The 18,006-nt window shown below is 40.0% G+C and overlaps 1 protein-coding gene across 1 annotated transcript in view; it reads left to right on the top strand.

Annotated features, from left to right (window-relative positions):
• Positions 1 to 18,006, top strand: part of SNX25 (sorting nexin 25) — a 256,900-nt gene that overhangs the window by 198,418 nt on the left and 40,476 nt on the right. The window contains exons 10-12 of the mRNA XM_069095984.1: positions 2,980 to 3,144; positions 9,759 to 9,890; positions 12,823 to 12,963. Of these exons, the coding sequence (XP_068952085.1) occupies positions 2,980 to 3,144; positions 9,759 to 9,890; positions 12,823 to 12,963 (438 nt within the window). The remainder of the gene's footprint in view (positions 1 to 2,979; positions 3,145 to 9,758; positions 9,891 to 12,822; positions 12,964 to 18,006) is intronic.

The raw sequence follows: 18,006 nt of genomic DNA, 5'->3' as shown, positions 1-18,006 counted from the left end.
AGAGGGTTAAGTGACTTGCCCAGAGTCACAGTAAATGTCAGAGGCCAGATTTGAACTCAGGAAGATGTCTTCCTTTTTCCAGGCATGACTCTCTATCTATGGCTCCACCCAGCCGCCCTGCCTGGCATATAGTAGGTGCTTAATAAATGCTTCTTGATTCTTAACCTATAGCATGGAAACTGTAGGACAGTAAGTATGACTTCAATTCTGGGCAAAATGCTAGAACATAAAATTTTAAAGATATTTTGTGAACATCTTGAAAGAGGAATAGTCATCACTAAGAACCAATATGATTTCATCATGAACATATTGTGTCAAATTAAATGTAGTCTGACCAAGTCTTTCATTTTCTGCCCTTGTGGACAAGGTGAAGATCAAGATGCTCAAGAACATTACAATTAGATGGATTCACAGGTTGTTGAATAATCACTAATGCCTTCGTGTCAGTTTGGACAGGGGTCTCTAGTGGGGTGCTAGAGGGATCTGTGTTTGATAATTTTATTCAGCATTTTTATGAGTGACTTGAAAGTAGCCACGGGCAGCATGATTATCAAATTTGCAGATAACACAAAACTAAGAGGAATAACTTCATTTGTTAGATGGGTATATCAGTATTAAAAAAAAAAAAAAACTTCTCAACAGGCCAGAATGCTGGATTAAATCTAAGATGAAATTGAGTACAGATAACTATGCAGAGTCTTGGACCTGGGATTCAGAAATCAGTGTTACAAGTTCACAGTGTGGGGGGGTTGGGAGAGTGGGAAGGCTGAATGGTGGGAAGGGTGGGAAGAATGACTGGGCAGAAGTTCATGTGAAAATGTTCTGGACTACAAACTTAACATGAATCAATTGTAGAACATGGCAGCTCAAAAGCTAGTGTAACCTTCAGTTTCACTGTGTCCAGAAGGGGAAGGACGCTTGCTCCACTGTACTCTTCCCTGGCTAGACCATATTTGGAGTATTGTGTTCAATTCGGGTGCTGCATTTTAGGAAGGACCATTGATAAGTGGAGCAGCATTCTGTAATGTTAATGGGATTTAAGATCTTCCCCTGCCCATTAATAGGTCTCAGGTGGACCCCATTAAGGGAAGCTGGCTTTGGGGAGGCTTGCTTGTAGGAAGGCTTTCACACCTTTTGCTGATTTCTAATTAGGCACTGAGTCACAGGAGTTGTGATGCCTTCTGGCTCTGAGAAGACACACATATACACACACTCTGAGCTGGTATTTTGCTTTGGGGTATTTCTGCTTATGAGAAGGATCTTGTGATTTCCTGGTCGAGATTGAGTGGCCATAAGCTCAGAGCTCCCTGACGGCTCAGATGTAAATGCTCTCTTGATCCAGGGATATGTGTGAAATATATTGCAATATTGCTTTGATTCAGAAGCCCTGTCTGTTGGTCCTTATTTCTCTGCTCATATTTTCTCTGTTTGTATTTTCTCTGAAGTTCAGGGTGCTGACTTTTCTGCTGAACTAGTGAATGTAATTTTAAAAGGTTGTTCATCTCTTAAACAGCTGTCTTTCCTAGTATAGCAGATTTAAGAACCTGTGCTAGCAGTCATCCTGGGTATGCCAGTGTGGTTACCGCTACACATTCTTAGGATGACAATAAAATGGCGAAGCATCTTGACCCAATGCCATGTGAAAATGTGAGAACAATTAGCCTAGAGAAGATTGCAGGGAGGAGGGGAAGTGGCTGTTTTCAAATCTGTGAAGGGCTGTCTTGTGGAAGAGGAGGTAGGCATTTTCTATTTGGCTTTGAAGGTTAGAAGTTACAGAGAGGCCAGTTAGGCTCCATTAATGAAAATATCTTGCTAAAAATTAGAATTGGCCAAAAATGGGATTGACTTTTAAAGGAGTTAGTGTGCCTCCCCCTCCAGGAGATCTTTAGAAGGCTTGATATTGTAGAAGAAATTCCTACTCAGGTAGAAAGTAGATTAGAGAACCTCTCATATCTGAGATTTTGGGATTCCATGGGTAAAAAAATATGTTAACATTGAGCTTTAAGATTACAAAACCCTTTTCTCACAACAGCCCTACAAGGTTGCTATTACTAACCTCATATGGTAAATGGAGAAGCCAGAGCTCAGAGACTTAATTTGGCTTGCCCGTGGTCACACAGCTAGTAAATGTCAGGGATGGGATTTAAACCCAGGTCCCTTTGGCTCCAAACTCAGCACTCTTTGCATGGTATCAAATGTAGCAATTGAGCCATAGCTGGGATCAGACAACCACAGAAGGCAGTCTAGGCAGCTTTGCCTTGGGCTTTGCCGTGTGCCATTAGGTCTAAATCAGGTTTATGTGAAGTTTCCAAATCCACCCAATGGGCAGTCATTACTTAGAGAAATGGAATTAGGCCCTTGTCAGTGCAGGGAATATTCCAAATGTCTACCTGCTAATTTGGTTGTAAAACGCCCCAGTAAGCAAGTTGCAAACTGCATATTATTAAGATGTAATTTAGCAGATTCATTCAGGAAGAGCCCTTGCTGCAGGAGATATGGGAATTTTATTTAAAATGGTAACAGTTCCCATGATGTTTCTCTCAGGAATATGACAGTTCGCCATATTCTCATATCAAACATGAGTCATAGAATGTTTGTTTAGTTAATAAGGGGGCCCACCCCAGGAGCCTTCCAGCCCTCTGGTTCCATGCCTAGCAAGGCTCCCTTGCTTCAGACCTTGGAGAAGTAGAAAATACCACAGCAACTCTTATGAATAATTATTCTCCCATCCCTTCAGGCCATGATACAATATTTATATCTCTTATGAGACTGTGGATACTAGTCATTGGGCTCTGAAGCATTTCTCACTTTCACTTACAGAAGAAAAATGTTTTGCTGATGGTGTCCGTATTGGCGTGCCATAGGACTAGTGACTGAGCATTTGGACTAATGTTGGTAGATAATCCTGGCATGGATCTGCCATGTTAATTAAACAACCTGGCCAGCTGGAATTTAAAACTCTGATGACTTCTTTTCTAGAGCCAAGGAGGTGAAGCCGGGGAGGAAAGCATGGAAGAAGCCAATGATCAGATCAATGAACAAGCCAGTTATGCTGTGAACAAATTACGGGAACTAAACGAGAAACTGGACTATAAAAAGCAAGCTCTGCATTCTATTCAAAGCGCACCCAAACCTGATAAGAAGGTAACACAGTTTAGTTTTCAATTTCCTCTTTAGAATTTCCGATCTGTTTTAGTAGCTAAGCAAAAGCTGATAGCGCATGCTGACAGGAAGTCTTTCTTATACCCTACTAATGAGGAGGATTTGGAGTTCTTACCTCCCAGGGTTGTTGTGAGATATATTCATGTACATATATACACACATACATGTTATGTGTCTGTGTGTATAAATGTGCATATGCATGTATGTGTATATATGCATGTGTGTATATATTAAAACGCAAAATGTTTTGACCTTCAAGTTCTATATAACTATGAGCTGTTATTATTAATGTCAACTATCAGTATCCATCAACTAACATTTATTGAGTCCCTATTGTGTACTAGGCACTGGGAACAAAGGCAAAAATGAAAAAGTGTCTGCCCTCAAAGGGCTTACAATCTAGCAAGGGAGATGTACACGTATTTTGTATATAAGATACAAAGGTGTCCCAAAAGTCTTACTGTAGTTTTAAACTAATAGCATTAAGCTTTAATTAATTTAAGTTTTTAATCGCTTAAAACTTTAAAGCTTTATGCCATTAATAATTTAAAACTGCACTTCTACTTTTGGGACACACTATATTTACGCATTGTCTGCCCTGTTAAATGTGAACTCCCTGAGGGCAGAGATGGATACATTTTTGTCTTTGCATCCCCAGTGCCTAGTATAGTGCCTGGCACACAGTAGGCATTCAATAAATACTTGTTGATTTGCCTGATATCAATAGCGGACAATAATAATAAAAGCTTTTCTTTACATAACTTTTTAAGGTTAGTCAACCCCTTTGCATTTATTATCTTATCTGAGTTTCACAACAGTCCTACAAAGTAAGTATTTTAGATATTAGTATCCCATTTTACAGATGAGGAAACTGAGGCTCAAGAGGGTTAAATCACTTGATTACATTAACATATCTAGTAAGCAACAGAAGTGGAATTCAGATCCAAGTTTCTTCTCAGTAGTAACAATTGCCTCATTCCACAAAAAAAAAATTAAATGTGATCAATTTTTTCCCATTTGTTTTGTTTGAGACTATTGAAGACTTCATTTTAATGTCATAATATTTTATTCTTTTCATTTCCCAGATAGATTAACGTGCATTCATAGATGTATTATATAAGTGAGATAATATTTGTAAAACATTTTGCCAACCTTGAAGCACCAGTAATTATTTCTATGGAACCTTTCCAGTTACGAGGAGCTTTTCCCACATTATCTCATTTGATGGTAGTTTATCTGTGTCTTCTTGTCATGAGCTCTCATCCTTTGTCTGCAGGGAGGGTGGAACTATTTTCTGCCCAACCAAATCATCTCTTGGTAGTAAGTTAGGTACCATTCTTTCCTTCTGGTAGCTTGAATTACCATTTGGTGTACCACCTAGAATCATTACCATAATGTCACATGATTATTCGCAAAGTACATTTCCTCACAGCAATCCAGCGAGGGAGATGGCACAAATTATTATCCCTATTATACTGAGGAAAAAACTGAGGGAGCTAAATTTGCTCCTTTCCAGTAAGTGATTCATCCAAGACCAGAATTCAGGGCTTATGAATACAGTATCAGTGCTTTTTCTCCCTGTACCATGCTTATTTTCTAGCAAGAAATTACTTTGTTAGAAGCTTATGAAAAGATTTTCAAAGATTAAGAATTAATCAGCAGGCCCCACACCAGAGCCTAAGCTGTGTGATCCAGGATGAATTCTGACCTATTGCACGCGCTTAATTGAAATAATGAGTTTTCACTGGTTAAAGCATTTCATTGACCTTCCTTCCACACTGGACCTCTCTGCTTCTGGAATTGTCTGTTTGAGTCCTGTTTAGTCTAGGAAATGGGGACAGGCAACTTTGTCTTTTTTTTGGAGGGGGGAAGGCAGGGCAATTGGGGTTAAGTGACTTGCTCAAGGTCACATAGCTAGTAAGTGTGTCAAGTTATCTGAGGTTGGATTTGAGCTCAGGTCCTACTGACTCCAGGTCTGGTGCTCTATTCACTGTACCACCTAGCTGCCCCTGGAAAGGCAACTTTAAAATGTGAAACTATTACCAAGCAATCAGCAGGCCTGCTGCATGATAAGCACTATATTAGATGCGAGAGATACAAAGGCAGAAATTAAATTATCTGTGTCCTGAAGGAGTTTACATTTGTATTGTATATTTTTTATGAATCATTTAGGCCTTCTGTGAATGTATGCATCAATCTCTATGTTTTTGAACAGGGAGCATATGTAAATCACCACTGGTGCTTTCTATTTTTATCTTTTGGCCTGGACCCATAATTTCATTGGTGAGTGGAATTCTGAGTATAGAAATTCCTCTTACTTTTGCAAGTCAGTAATTCATTTTTAATTTAGTGTCTTAGAAAATTAGCCGGAATATTGTATAATGATCTGTTGTGAATAACTTAGCTATTCTCAGCAGTACAATGATCCAAGACAATTCTGAAGGATTTATGATGAAAGGTGCCGTCTATCTCCAGAGAAAGAACTATTGAAGCCTAAATGCAGATCAAAGATACTTTTTCTTTATTTCCTTTATTTTTCTTGGTTTTTTTTTGTCTGTGTTTTCTTTTGCATGACTACACATGTATAACCTATGTCAAATTGCTTGCCTTCTCAATGAGAGGGTGGAGGAAAGGGAGGGAGAGCATTTGGAACTCAAAATTAAAAAAAGAGAATGTTAAAATTGTTTTTACATTTAATTGGGAAAAAATAAAATATTAATTTTTTTTTGGCTTTTTTTGGAAGGGGAAGGGCAGGGCAATTGAGGTTAAGTGACTTGCCCAAGGTCACATGACTAGTTTTGTGTTAGTGTCTGAGGCTGGATTTGAACTCAGGTTCTCCTGACTCCAGGGCTGGTACTCTATTCACTGCACCACCTAGCTGCCCCTAAAATATTAAATTTTTTTTGAAAAAGAAAATTAGCTAGGAGGTTAAGAGAACTTTCCCACAATTAATATGTGGTAGAAACTAGACTTGAACCCAAGCATTTTAGCTCCAGTCCTCATCCTCTATCCGTGAGGCCATGTTCCTTCTCCTTCATACACACAGTGAATGGATGCTTTGGCATTGGCTGAGCTTGCCTAAAAATAGATGTAATATAATTAGGAGATCTCAAAAACCTCTCATATTAAAACCTCCATCAACAATTTACAGCCAATAATTTATGTCTTTTCATAGATAATGCAATGCTATAGTCTAGAGAAACGATATGTGGGCCTAACTTTGAGTTACAGCCTTCACCCAGGACCAGAAAAGAGAGGTGAATTAAATATAATTTAATAATAAACAGTCTGTGCTAACAAGAGAATTAAAACAGCCAGGCTTCCTCTGTCGCCATAAGAACACTGAGTCTCATATTCTTTTCCATGGATGAGTCACTGCCTGGTAATCAGTCTGACACTCATGGGGGGCATGTTTGTTCAGTCTTCCAGGTCACCAGAGGACCAATTAGATTACAAAAATAAAGGGAATCTGCTCTCTGCATCACTATCCTGTAGTCAGAGTTGGCAGTGGAATAAATCTTTAGAAATAGACAAGACAGGGGCAACTAGGTGGCACACTGACCCAGGAATTAGGAGGACCTGAGTTCAAATCTGGCCTCAGACACTTAACACTTACTAGCTGTGTGACCCTGGGCAAGTCACTTAACCCTGGTTGCCTTTCAGAAAACAAGAAAACAAAAACAAAAGAAATAGTCAAACTAAAAAACATTTACTAAGTACCTACTATGTGTTGGGAACTGTGCTAAGTGCTGGGTTGCAAAAAAACCCCAAAAGACTGTCTATACCCTTGGGAGCTCATAGTCTAATGGGAGAGAAAACATGCAAGCAACTGTGTACCAACAACATATAGACAGGATCAACTGGGGCTCTTCAAGATAGGAGGGCCCTTGGGGGCAGCTAGGTGGCACAGTAAATAGAGCACTGGCCCTGGAATTCAAATCCGGCCTCAGACACTTAACACCAAAAAAGTAGCCGTGTGACCTTAACCCCAATTGCCCTCCAGAACAAAAAAAAAAAAGAAAAAAGAAAAGAAGATGAAGTGGGGCAGGTAGGTGGCACAATGGATAGAGAGAGCTTGGATTCAGGAAGACCTGGGTTGAAATCTGGCTTCAGACACTTACTAACTGTGTGACCCTGGGTAAGTCACTTAACCCTGTTCACCTCAGTTTCCTCATCTGTATAATGAGCTAGAGAAGGAAATGGCAAACCACTCCAGTATCTTTGCCAAGAAAACCTCAATTGGAGTCACGAAGGGTCAGAAATGACTGAACAACAACAAAATGGTGCGGATGAGAGGGTGAGAAATTGAGAATCACCCTTAGGTTATAAACATGGGTGATTGAGAGTATGGTGGTACCCTCCATAGTAATGGGAAAGTTAAGGAAGAAGGGAGAACTTGAGGAGAACATCTGTTTATTCTGATTGAATACTAATCAAATTATAAATAAAGGTCATTCTGTTGTTACTTGGAAACTAAATGAAACTGGAAAAGCAGAAGGGATCAGGGCATGAAGGACTTTCAATGCCAAAAAAAAGGATTTTATAATTGTTCCTAGAAGGAGCCACTAGAGTTTATTGAATGGGGCGGGGGTGAAGTGCTCAGACCTGAGCTTTGGGAAAATAAGACACAGTTTTTGTGTTCTTTGAAATATATACTGTTGGTGGATTCTCCATAGATCTAGCTCACATCTATATAGAGAGCTTAATTTCTACTCTCTCCCCCAACCTAATCATTATTTCCCTTAAGGTTTTAAATCTTTTGTTCCTCTAAATTAATTTTACTATTATTTTCTCTAATTCTAATGTATCATTTTGGTAGTTTGATTGGTATGGTGCTAAATCTGTAAATTAATTTATGTACTATCATCATTTGTGTAATTAGAGCATGGTTCAAGAATGAGTAATAGATGGGCCCTCTATCTTTTAATTGTATGAAGACTGTTTTATAATTATATTTATACGTCTCTAGTGTAACCTTCTCAGATTGACTCCCAGATACATTATATATTTTGTCATTATTTTAAATGGGTTCTCTGTTTCTACTCTGTCCTCTTTGCTTTTGTTATTGCTATATAGACATGCCAACAATATTGGTGTTTGTTTTGTTTTCTGCTGCTTTACTGGAGTTGTCTCAGTTAGTTTCCTTGCTGATTATCTGAGGCTTTCTAAGTGGATTTTCAAGCCCTCAGCAGATGGGGATAGTCTTCTCTCTGCCGGTGTTTATGTCTTTAATTTCTTTCTCTTGTCTTATTGCTGTCATTACCATCATATGTGTCAAATAACCAGGAAGGGCGTGGGAGATCCTTGCTTTGCTGCTATATTTATGACAAAAACTTCTAGTTTCCTTATTTTTTGAGGTTTTCTTAAAAGAAATTTAAGCTAAAACATAGGGGTGGATTTCATTTTGAATTATAAATATCAAAAAATTCTTCAAATTACCTACTGAAGTTTTTTTTTTTAACTTTTACTTAGGGTTAAGCAATAGTTCTATCTAAAGAAATTTAGATATTCAAGTAACAGAATTGGGAGGGGAACTGGTCTTGGGGTGAAAATAGCCTGGGTTCAAATGTGGCAATGGTGTTTATCCCTTGGTTAACTAACTACAGTTAGGTCACAGGATTCTAGGGTTGTTCTTTTAAAACCAGGAAGGGGAGGGGTGGCTAGGTGGTGCAGTGAATAGAGCACTGGCCCTGGAATCAGGAGGACCTGAGTTCAAATCTGATCTCAGACAATTAACATTTATTAGTCGTGTGACCTTGGGCAATTCACTTTATCTCTGTTTACCTTAGTTTCCTCAACTGTGAAATGGAGGTAATAATATTTTTTATTACCTAATATTAATAATATTTTATTACCTAATATATTTTATTTTCTATTTTGTAGAGCTGTTGTGAGGAGGAAATGAGGGAATATGTATAAAAAGCTCTTAGCATAGGGCCTGGCATGCTTACTCCCTTCCCTCCTCCAATAATAATAGTGGTAATAATTAATAATGATAGCTAGCATTCATATAGCATGTTAAAGTTTGCCAATCACTTTGCATATGTTGTTTCATTTGACCCTCACAACAGCTCTGTGAGGTAGGTACTATCTTCATTGTATATCTCCATTTAAATCTTTATTTTACAGCTGAGGAAACTGAGACTGGGAGCCTTCAAGGTAGTACAGTAAATATAACCCTGGGCCTGGGTCGGGAAGAGGAGTTCAAATCTAGGCTCCATTACTTACTGGCTGTGTGACCCTGGGCATATTACATATCCTGTTTGCTTCAAGTTTCCTTTCTTTTGGGGGGGGGGGAAGGTAGGGAGGTTGGGGTTAAGTGACTTGCCTAAGGTCACATGGCTAGTTTCGTGTTAAGTGTCTGAGGCCAGATTTAAACTCAGGTCCTCCTGACTCCAGGGCCAGTCCACTGTACCATGTTGCCTCCTTGCTTTGGGAGTATGGAGGAGGGATATCTTGTTATTAGTCAGAGATGACTGATGGAGGAGCCAATAACATGATGCTTTGGATCATGATGACCCTGCCTACCTTACCATCAAGTAGAATGAGGTCACCGAAAATATTTCCTAAACAATATGCTCTCTTTCTTGTGGCAGATTGTTTCCAAGTTGAAGGAAGAAATCATTCTCATAGAAAAAGAACGAAATGACCTTCAGCTACACATAGCAAGGACAGATTGGTGGTGTGAGAATCTCGGCATGTGGAAGGCCTTCATCAACAATGGAGAGGTAGGTGAGGCTACTTTCACTCTCAGCCAGGTTTAAATTTTTGGTTAAGAGGAAGAGTGTCTTTTTTTGAAACCATCCTTGTTATTTTGGAGCATTGTTAGTGTTTGAGAAACATACAAACACTCAAGTTCACTCTATTCTTCCATATTTTATCTATTTTGTTCATTCCTTTTTCTTGTATCAACCCTGAGTTGGTCATGGGAGCAGCTACAGAGCACTGATCCGGCCCTTTGCCCCATAGGAGAGGGCAGGGTATTGGAATCCATCGCCAGTATTGCCAGGGGTCTCTCCATTAATGTCCTTGAAAACATCGATTGGTTTTCCTGTCCTCATCAAAGACTGAGATATGATGGAGTGAGTCACTTGGAGCCATTAGAGGGAAAAGAGAAGAGGTTGCAGAGTGGGATAGAAAGAGGCCTCTTAGTGGTGTGTTAGCATTTCAGGGCGAAGGCACAAAAACATAAAATGCCCTCTGGTTGTTCCATCCTTTCTTGTGGTGAAATAAGAGATAATCTTTAGATTTCTTGTCTCTAATCCTTGGCCTGAAATCTGATTTGAGAGAGAGAGAGGGGGAAGGGAGGGGTGGCATGAAGGAGAGAGACAGAGACGGAGAGAGAGAGAGAAAGAGAGAGGGAGAGAGAGAGAGTTTGTGTGCACATGTTTTAAATCTATTACTTTTCTCTGGTGAAATAGGGAAAACAGACTGGGGAATGCGTGGTATCTTTTTTTCTCCATTAACACTCTGTTCAGTTTAGAGGGAAAGACATTTCTAGGTCCCTGTGCAATTACCACTGACAGATTCTCCTTCCCATCTGTTCAGCTATTTGTCAGCACACAGAGACAGGGTTTTGTTTCAGGGAAAGTCAACCATGGTTGTGCACCACCATTGTTACTTATCACAAGGCTGGTCATTCTGGTGGCTGCCAGTGCCTTGTGATTTGAAGTGGGTTTTAAGTTCCTGCCTGCCCTAAATATTGGCATCCATTGGTCTGCCACTGTCCCTTTACCTGACCTGAAAACCCCACCATTAGACCTATAAATCTGGGTTAGATAACAAAGAAAAAACATGATCTCCAGAAGTCTACCCTATACCTACCTGCATGTGTGTTAGCTGGTCTTTGAAATCATCTCCCTGGCTCTACTAATAGAAAGTTTAAATAATAAAGTAGACTACTTTATCAGATTACCTCTTTAACCCTTTGGAAAACCAAGGTAAACTCAAAGATACTCATAGATTCAAACATCTCAAGTCAGAAGGGACCTATGTTCCCGTTCCTTTTATTTTACCAAGGAGGAAACTGAGGCCTGGGGAGATTTCCCAAAGCTTTCCCAAAGTCATAGAGGTAATAAGTGCTAGAGATGGGATTTGGAGCAGCTAGTGCTCCTTCTATGGTACCACGCAATGGAACACAGTGAATTTTCAGGGGAAGGACCAGGGGAAGCCAGATAACCTTTTGCATTTTGTGGTGGAAAGCTCTTGAGCTTGCTAGGCCAGGAAGATCAGACTTATGCGATGCTAAAACAGGGGTTCACCATGAGTGTGTGCATGTGTGTGTGGGGTGGGGTGGAGAATAGGAATAACTAGCCATTAAACATGAGCCTTACAGCAATCTTCTATAGTAGGTAGGACACAATTTCCTATTTTACCGATGAGGAAATAATAATAGAGATAGAATACCCAGTGTTCAGGTAGATTTTTAAGGCTTATAAAGCCCTTTGCATACATTATCTTATTATATCCTCACAACAGTCTGGTAAGGTTTAATACTAAGAGGAATTATTCTCCTCATCTTACAGATGGAGAAACGAAGGCTCAGAGAGCTTAAGGGATCTGCCCAAGGTCATGCAGCTGTTAAGTCCTAGCTGCAATTGGATCAAGGGTTCTTTACACTATACCCCAGACATTTTCTCCTAGCTCATTCCTTTATCATCCTATTGAAATAAATGTCATTTGTATGAGACAATGAGCAGAACTTTGTACCAGGAAGATCTGAGTTCCAGTCTCACCTCTGACAAATGCTGGCTATGAGACCCTTCAGCAGAGAGGCTTCACCATAGGTAACCTTTTGTGACACAGAGCCCTTTGAGTTTGATAAACCCTATGGAGTGCCTCTCAGAATACCGTTCTTATAGTTGTTAAATTAAATACATAAAATTACAAAGAAAATCAATTGTATTGACATATAGTTATAAAAATATTTTTAGAAAAAGAATTTCATGGAACCCAGGTTAAGACCCCCCAGTTCTAATAGTACAAGTTACAGAGAAGGTGCTGACCTACGGTGGTGAAGGACATTTCCCCATCTGGGAGATCCCTCTTATATCACTGAAAACTCAGGGTCAATCCTCTCCCTCTCCCCATGTTGACACCAGGTAGCTATTCATAAAATGAATTTTTTTCTTTTTTTTTTGGTAAACTGGTCAATTTTTGCAACTTGTCAGGGAGCATGGCGGGCAGTTATCTCATTGACCACGTGAAGGGACCAAGAATAAAGGCTATTTGCCTATGAATCCAAGACCAAGTCACTTGACAGTTCATCAGGGATGGGATTTGACCAAATATTCTGACCCATTACCATTTTGAACATTATTTAGAATATTGCTTTAGGCTTCCTTATTTTTATGTCACATACGTATCATATTATCATACTTGTAACACAGGGCATGTTGGTCCATTATGCAGATGGAACGTTTGTGGAAATGAGCTGTTGATTCTGGGCTGGGAAATATATATCAACTAATGAAAAAATGATTTCATGAGGCTGGAAATCATGTGTTTTTGACTCATAAAGTCAAATGGGTGAGGCCCTTGGCAAACCAGTTTGACATACATGCAAATAAAACCAATGATTTTACTATTCCTTTAAAAAAAAAAGCCAACTATCCAAAGGGATGTGATTTGCATTTGATTTACATTTTTGTTTTCTTCAAGGTTTTAGAAGAAAATGGGGAGCAAATGCCCTGCTATTTTGTCATGGTCAGCTTGCAAGAAGTTGGAGGGGTTGAAACAAAGAACTGGACAGTCCCCAGGAGGCTTAGTGAGTTTCAGAATTTGCATCGGAAGCTTAGCGAGGTATGGATTCTTGGGGTACTTCAAGTTCTGGAATGGGTGGGGGGAGAGACCCCTGATAGCATCCAGTCCCAACCCCATCACATTACAGGAGAGAAGAAACTGAGACTGAGAGAAATGAACCTTTCCCCTTACATTAAATGCTCTGGAAATATGGTATTTTCACCATGACATTTAGGAAATTTGGTATTGAAAGGAAAGCTTCTGAGAATCATGTAATTTGGAGACTTTGAGACCACTTGGGTGATCGCCATTTTCAAAACTAAACTATTCAGGACCTCTTTTTGGCTTAAAGGTTTGCAAGGACAAAAGCCCTTTCATTTTCCTTAGGAGCACATAATAACAAGAATAGTAATACCACTAATAACTGGCGTTTATTATAGTGCTGTCCAGTTTGTAAAGCCCTTTACAATTATTATGTCATTTCAGCTTTTACAACTACCCCAGGAGGTGGATGTTTTTATCCCTATTTTATAGATTGAGGTAAATCAAGATTAAGTGACTTGTCACGCAGCTAGAAGTATCAGAGGCCAGAGCTGAACTCTGGAAGATGAGTCTTTCTGACTCCAGACCCAGCACTCTATTTACTGTGCCTCTCAATCTGGGGTCTTATCACCCTATTAAACCATTCTTCCTCCATATATCCAGTTGTAGACTCTCCTGCTTTAGGGGAAGCCCTAAACACATTTAGGGCACCCGTTGCATAGAGCACCAGGCCTGGAGTCAGGAATATTCATCTTCCGAGTTCAAATCTGACCTCAGACACTTGCTAGCTGTGTGACCCTGGGCAAGTCACTTAACAGTGTTTGCCTCAGTTTCCTCATCTGTAAAATGAGCCAGAGAAGGAAATGGTGAACCACTCCAGTATCTTTGCCAAGAAAACCCTAAATGAATTTAGACTTCTGCCGACATAATTATATTAATAACTTACATATAAATAATGCTTTAAGTTTATAAAGCCTTGACAAAGATTTCTCTTGACGACAGCCCTGTAAATAGCCCTGATTGCTGTTGTTCAGTCATGAACAACCCTACCTGACATCACAGGCTTTGTCCATTGTGTTTTCTTGGGAAAGATACTAGAGTGGTTTGCCATTTCCTTCTCCAGTGTATCCCCATTTTCCAGATGAAGAACTGAGGCAAATAGGGGTTAAGTGACTTGCCTAGGGTCACACAGCTAGTACGCATCTGAGGCTGAATTTGAACTCAGATTCTCCTGACTCCTGGGCCAGTGCTCTATGCATTGCACCACCTAGCTGCCCCAAACCTTCCTTGCTTCCCATCAAATGAAAATGATCTGTCCACTCAAACCCTCACAGAGAACTTTGGTTCTCTCCTTTCCCCCTGTCATCATTGAACCTGACTCATATCTCCTTGAGGTCAGGGATTTTCTTAACTTTTCCTCTTTCTGTCCTCAGAACAGAGGTACCCACAATGCCATGCATACAATGGACGCTTACTACACATGTTTGTTCAGTTGAATTTAATTGAATTGAAAATAAATTACATCTGTTCATCGTCTTTTATAGTCTGTTGTTCTGCCATAGGAGGAAATGAAACTGGTCTGGCAGAAGTCCCTATTTATATAAATCCAAACTGACTGCCATGGAAATGCTGTTTTCTTTGGCATGGCTGTAAACGGGTTGATTTTTCTTATAATACCGTGCCAGTTACTGCTCTTACCATGACCTGCCTAACCAGTGTAATTTGTCCTCTTCCCCACTTTCCAAAGATGAGCATATTTCAATTCGGAAAAGCGTTTAAACGCCAACTGTATCCCAGACACTGTGACACACCCTGGGGGTGAAGAGACACAAATGAAGGGGTCTCTGCCCCCAGAGCTTCCATTCTACCTGGGGCAGGTGAGGGTTGGGGAATACAAAATGCACACAAAAAACAACTATAACATGTAGGCAAGCTAAGTTCAGTGTAATTTGGGGGTGGAGGGGACACATCAAAGGGAGCTTGGGAGTCTAAGAAGTGGAGATAGGAGTCCCCTCCCAGATGAGGTGGGGGACAAAAGACTCCCAGGTGGAAGAGAGAGTGTTGTGTTTGTGGAATTTTAAGAAGACCAATTGGCTGGGATATTAAGCACCTGAAGCCCTTTTCTGACACACGGGGACTCTTAATTTTTCATCTTTTTTCTAAAGAGCAGTGGCTCATGGGTCTGTAGTATCATCCATAAGTTCATTCATTAATTGAGGGTACATGTCTTCATGATGATTTTCACATGTTTGAGTCACAGTGATAAGAGGCAGTGGGAATAACAGAGAAAGAGCTGGCCTTGGATTCTGACCCATGCTGGTTGTGTGATCTTGGATAAGTAATTTGATTTCTCCGTACTCTGGATGACTTCTAGGATATTTCCAGAGACATTATGGATCTGCTTTGGTAGAGAGTTTCCTCATCTGAGAATTCCCTATACTAATTCATAGATCTCTATGAATTTAGCACCATGCCTGAATTCTGAAAGACCTGAGTTCAAATCTGGAAAAATTGGACACTTACTAGCTGTGTGACCCTAAGCAAGTCACTTAACCCTGTTTGCCTTAGTTTCTTCATTTTTAAAATGAGCTGGAGGAGGAAATGGCAAGCCACTTCAGTGTCTTTGCCAGGAAAACACCAAATGGGGTCATGGAGAGTCAGACACGACTGAAAACAGCTGAACAACAATACACACACATACATGTATGTCTATGTGTGCATGTATATGTACAAACATAAGTACATACATACACACATACATATATCTAGTTTATCCCCTGTCATGTCCAAATAATGCTCACTCCCCAATACAGACCAGATCTTCTCTTTCCCTTATCAGATGGTCTTGGTGGATTAATGTGGATAAGAAGATCCATAAGCCAGTGATCAAACTTCAGGTGATGTGCCTCTCTGAATGCTGGAGCTTTCCAGCAGAGTCAAATCTACTGGAGTGTGCAATGAATTGGCATAACCTTCAGCAATCCAGGGGTCCCCCTGTGCCACAGTGAGGCATGGGAGCAGTACTTAATAGAAGATTTTTTTTTTAGCATACCCAGTTTTTTGGGTGTTGTACTCAGAGATCTTCCCCAAAAAAGAGCTGACATTTGGCTGATATTTTTCTTCTGTTTTTATGCTCTCAGTCCTTTCCTCTGTTTGCGTTTGTTGTGTTTTGGGTTCCTTCATGTAACATTGTACAGACATTGAGTTCAGTTTTTTACTTAGGAATCATAAATCTGGAACAGGAAGTGATCTCAGAGGCCACTTAGTCCAACCCCCTCATTTTACAAATGAGGAAAGCCTAATGAGTTTAAGTGACAGATAGTAATTTTGGAGACGAGACTTGAACCCAGGTCCTCTGACTCCAAAGCTGGGATGCTCAAGTGTATTTGATGCCTTAATCATCAAAGCAAACATCTTGTTTTTTTGTAGATTTCTCTTTATCCACCCCTGCTTTGCATTTTGACAAATTGGAAATAGTTTTTTAGGATAATAATAGCTGGCATGTGAAGTGCTTGTCATATTATCTCATTTGTTTCTCACAAATAATACCAATATTATTCCCATTTCACAAGATGAGGAAACAGTTTCTAGAGAGTTTAATTGACTTGCCCAGGGTTACATAGTTAGCAAGTATCTGAGGCAGGTTTTGAACTCAGGTCTTTCTGACTCCGAGTCCAATTCTCTATCCACTGCACCACTCAGCTGTTTTCCTGTTTAAGTGATGGAATGTTGGGTTTTGTTTGTTTTTGTTTTACAAAATGAACGTTCAGATGGGCTTCTCCAATAGCTGTTCTAAATATCAAAGTTCTACTCTAATACCTCATTATGGTGTTTAGGTGAAGGCTATTCAGGCAGAATCTAAGCTCTAGCAGATTCTACCAATCTGGAAATGCTTTGAGTATGGACCCAATATTTTTGTCCAAAGCCCATCCTTACTTAGTCAGGGAGTCTTATCACCATGTAGTTGACTGCCAACCACTGAATATTTTAACCAGCACCAAGTCATTTACTAAAGTGCAAAATTATTAAAGTGCTTACTATGTCAGTGTTTGTGTCAATCAATCAATCAGTCACCAAGTAGTCATTAATTTGTTCCAAGAAGAAGGGTTCATACCAATAAGACTAATGAAGCTGGAAGTATCGAAACGAGTGACCTGGTGATGAACTCTGGCTTCTAAACTTTGAAGATTTCAGCGTTCTTCATTTCCTTGGCTGCTTTACAAAAATGCCTTGATAGCTTTATTGATAATTGGTATCGATTGGTCATGGAATCATTGACCTCGGAGTTGGGAAGCTACCTCTTTGGCTTCTTCCAGTCACTGCCTAAGTACTCAAATCATGAATAGACAGAAATGAAAGAATCGTTCTCAAGTATGAGAAAAGTGGATGTGAATTATAGGCATGGGATAATAGAAGACAGACATTCTGATGTGAGTTGGGAATCTCTTGAAACTACGGTTGAGATTGGGGGAAATTCTTTAGAGAAGCAACAATTCAACATCGGTCCTAGTCCTAATATAAACCATTCTTGCTCACACCCTCCCCACCTGCCCCCTCCTTGGTCTCTAGTCTCACCTTTCTCCATTCCTTTTTCCTACCTTTACGCAAGCTCTTTGAAACAAAGCACAAGAATTTTCCTGCTATTCCTCTACAAAAAAACCTTTTAGTGACTTCTTGTTGCCTACTGAATAAAGTACGACGTCCTGAGCTTGACATTTGGCACTCTTCATAATATGACTCCAAGCTGTCTTTGCAGTCTTTATCACATATTACTTCTCTTGAGGTCCTTTGTGATCCGGCCAAAAGGGAAAACTCTCCGTGCTTTGGTCTTGCCTTGCCTCCATACCCCTGTTTAGGCATGGAGACCCTGAGACCCAGGGTAGACAGACCCCTTACCATCTTGATCTCTTAATAATATAACCTTAGTTAACATTTATGTAGTGCTGTGCTGAGCACTTTACAAATATTATCTCGCTTGATTCTTACGACGACCCTGGGAGGCAGGTGTTATTATTATCCCCATTTTATAGATGAGGAAACTGAGGCAGAGGTTAAGTGCCT

This window comes from Petaurus breviceps, unplaced genomic scaffold, assembly GCF_028583685.1.
Source record: "Petaurus breviceps papuanus isolate PSGF00001 unplaced genomic scaffold, PetGlider_PUasm1.0 126, whole genome shotgun sequence".
NCBI lineage: Eukaryota > Metazoa > Chordata > Mammalia > Diprotodontia > Petauridae > Petaurus > Petaurus breviceps.
The sequence above is the reverse complement of the archived record's forward strand: the minus strand, read 5'-3'. Positions and strand labels throughout refer to the sequence as shown.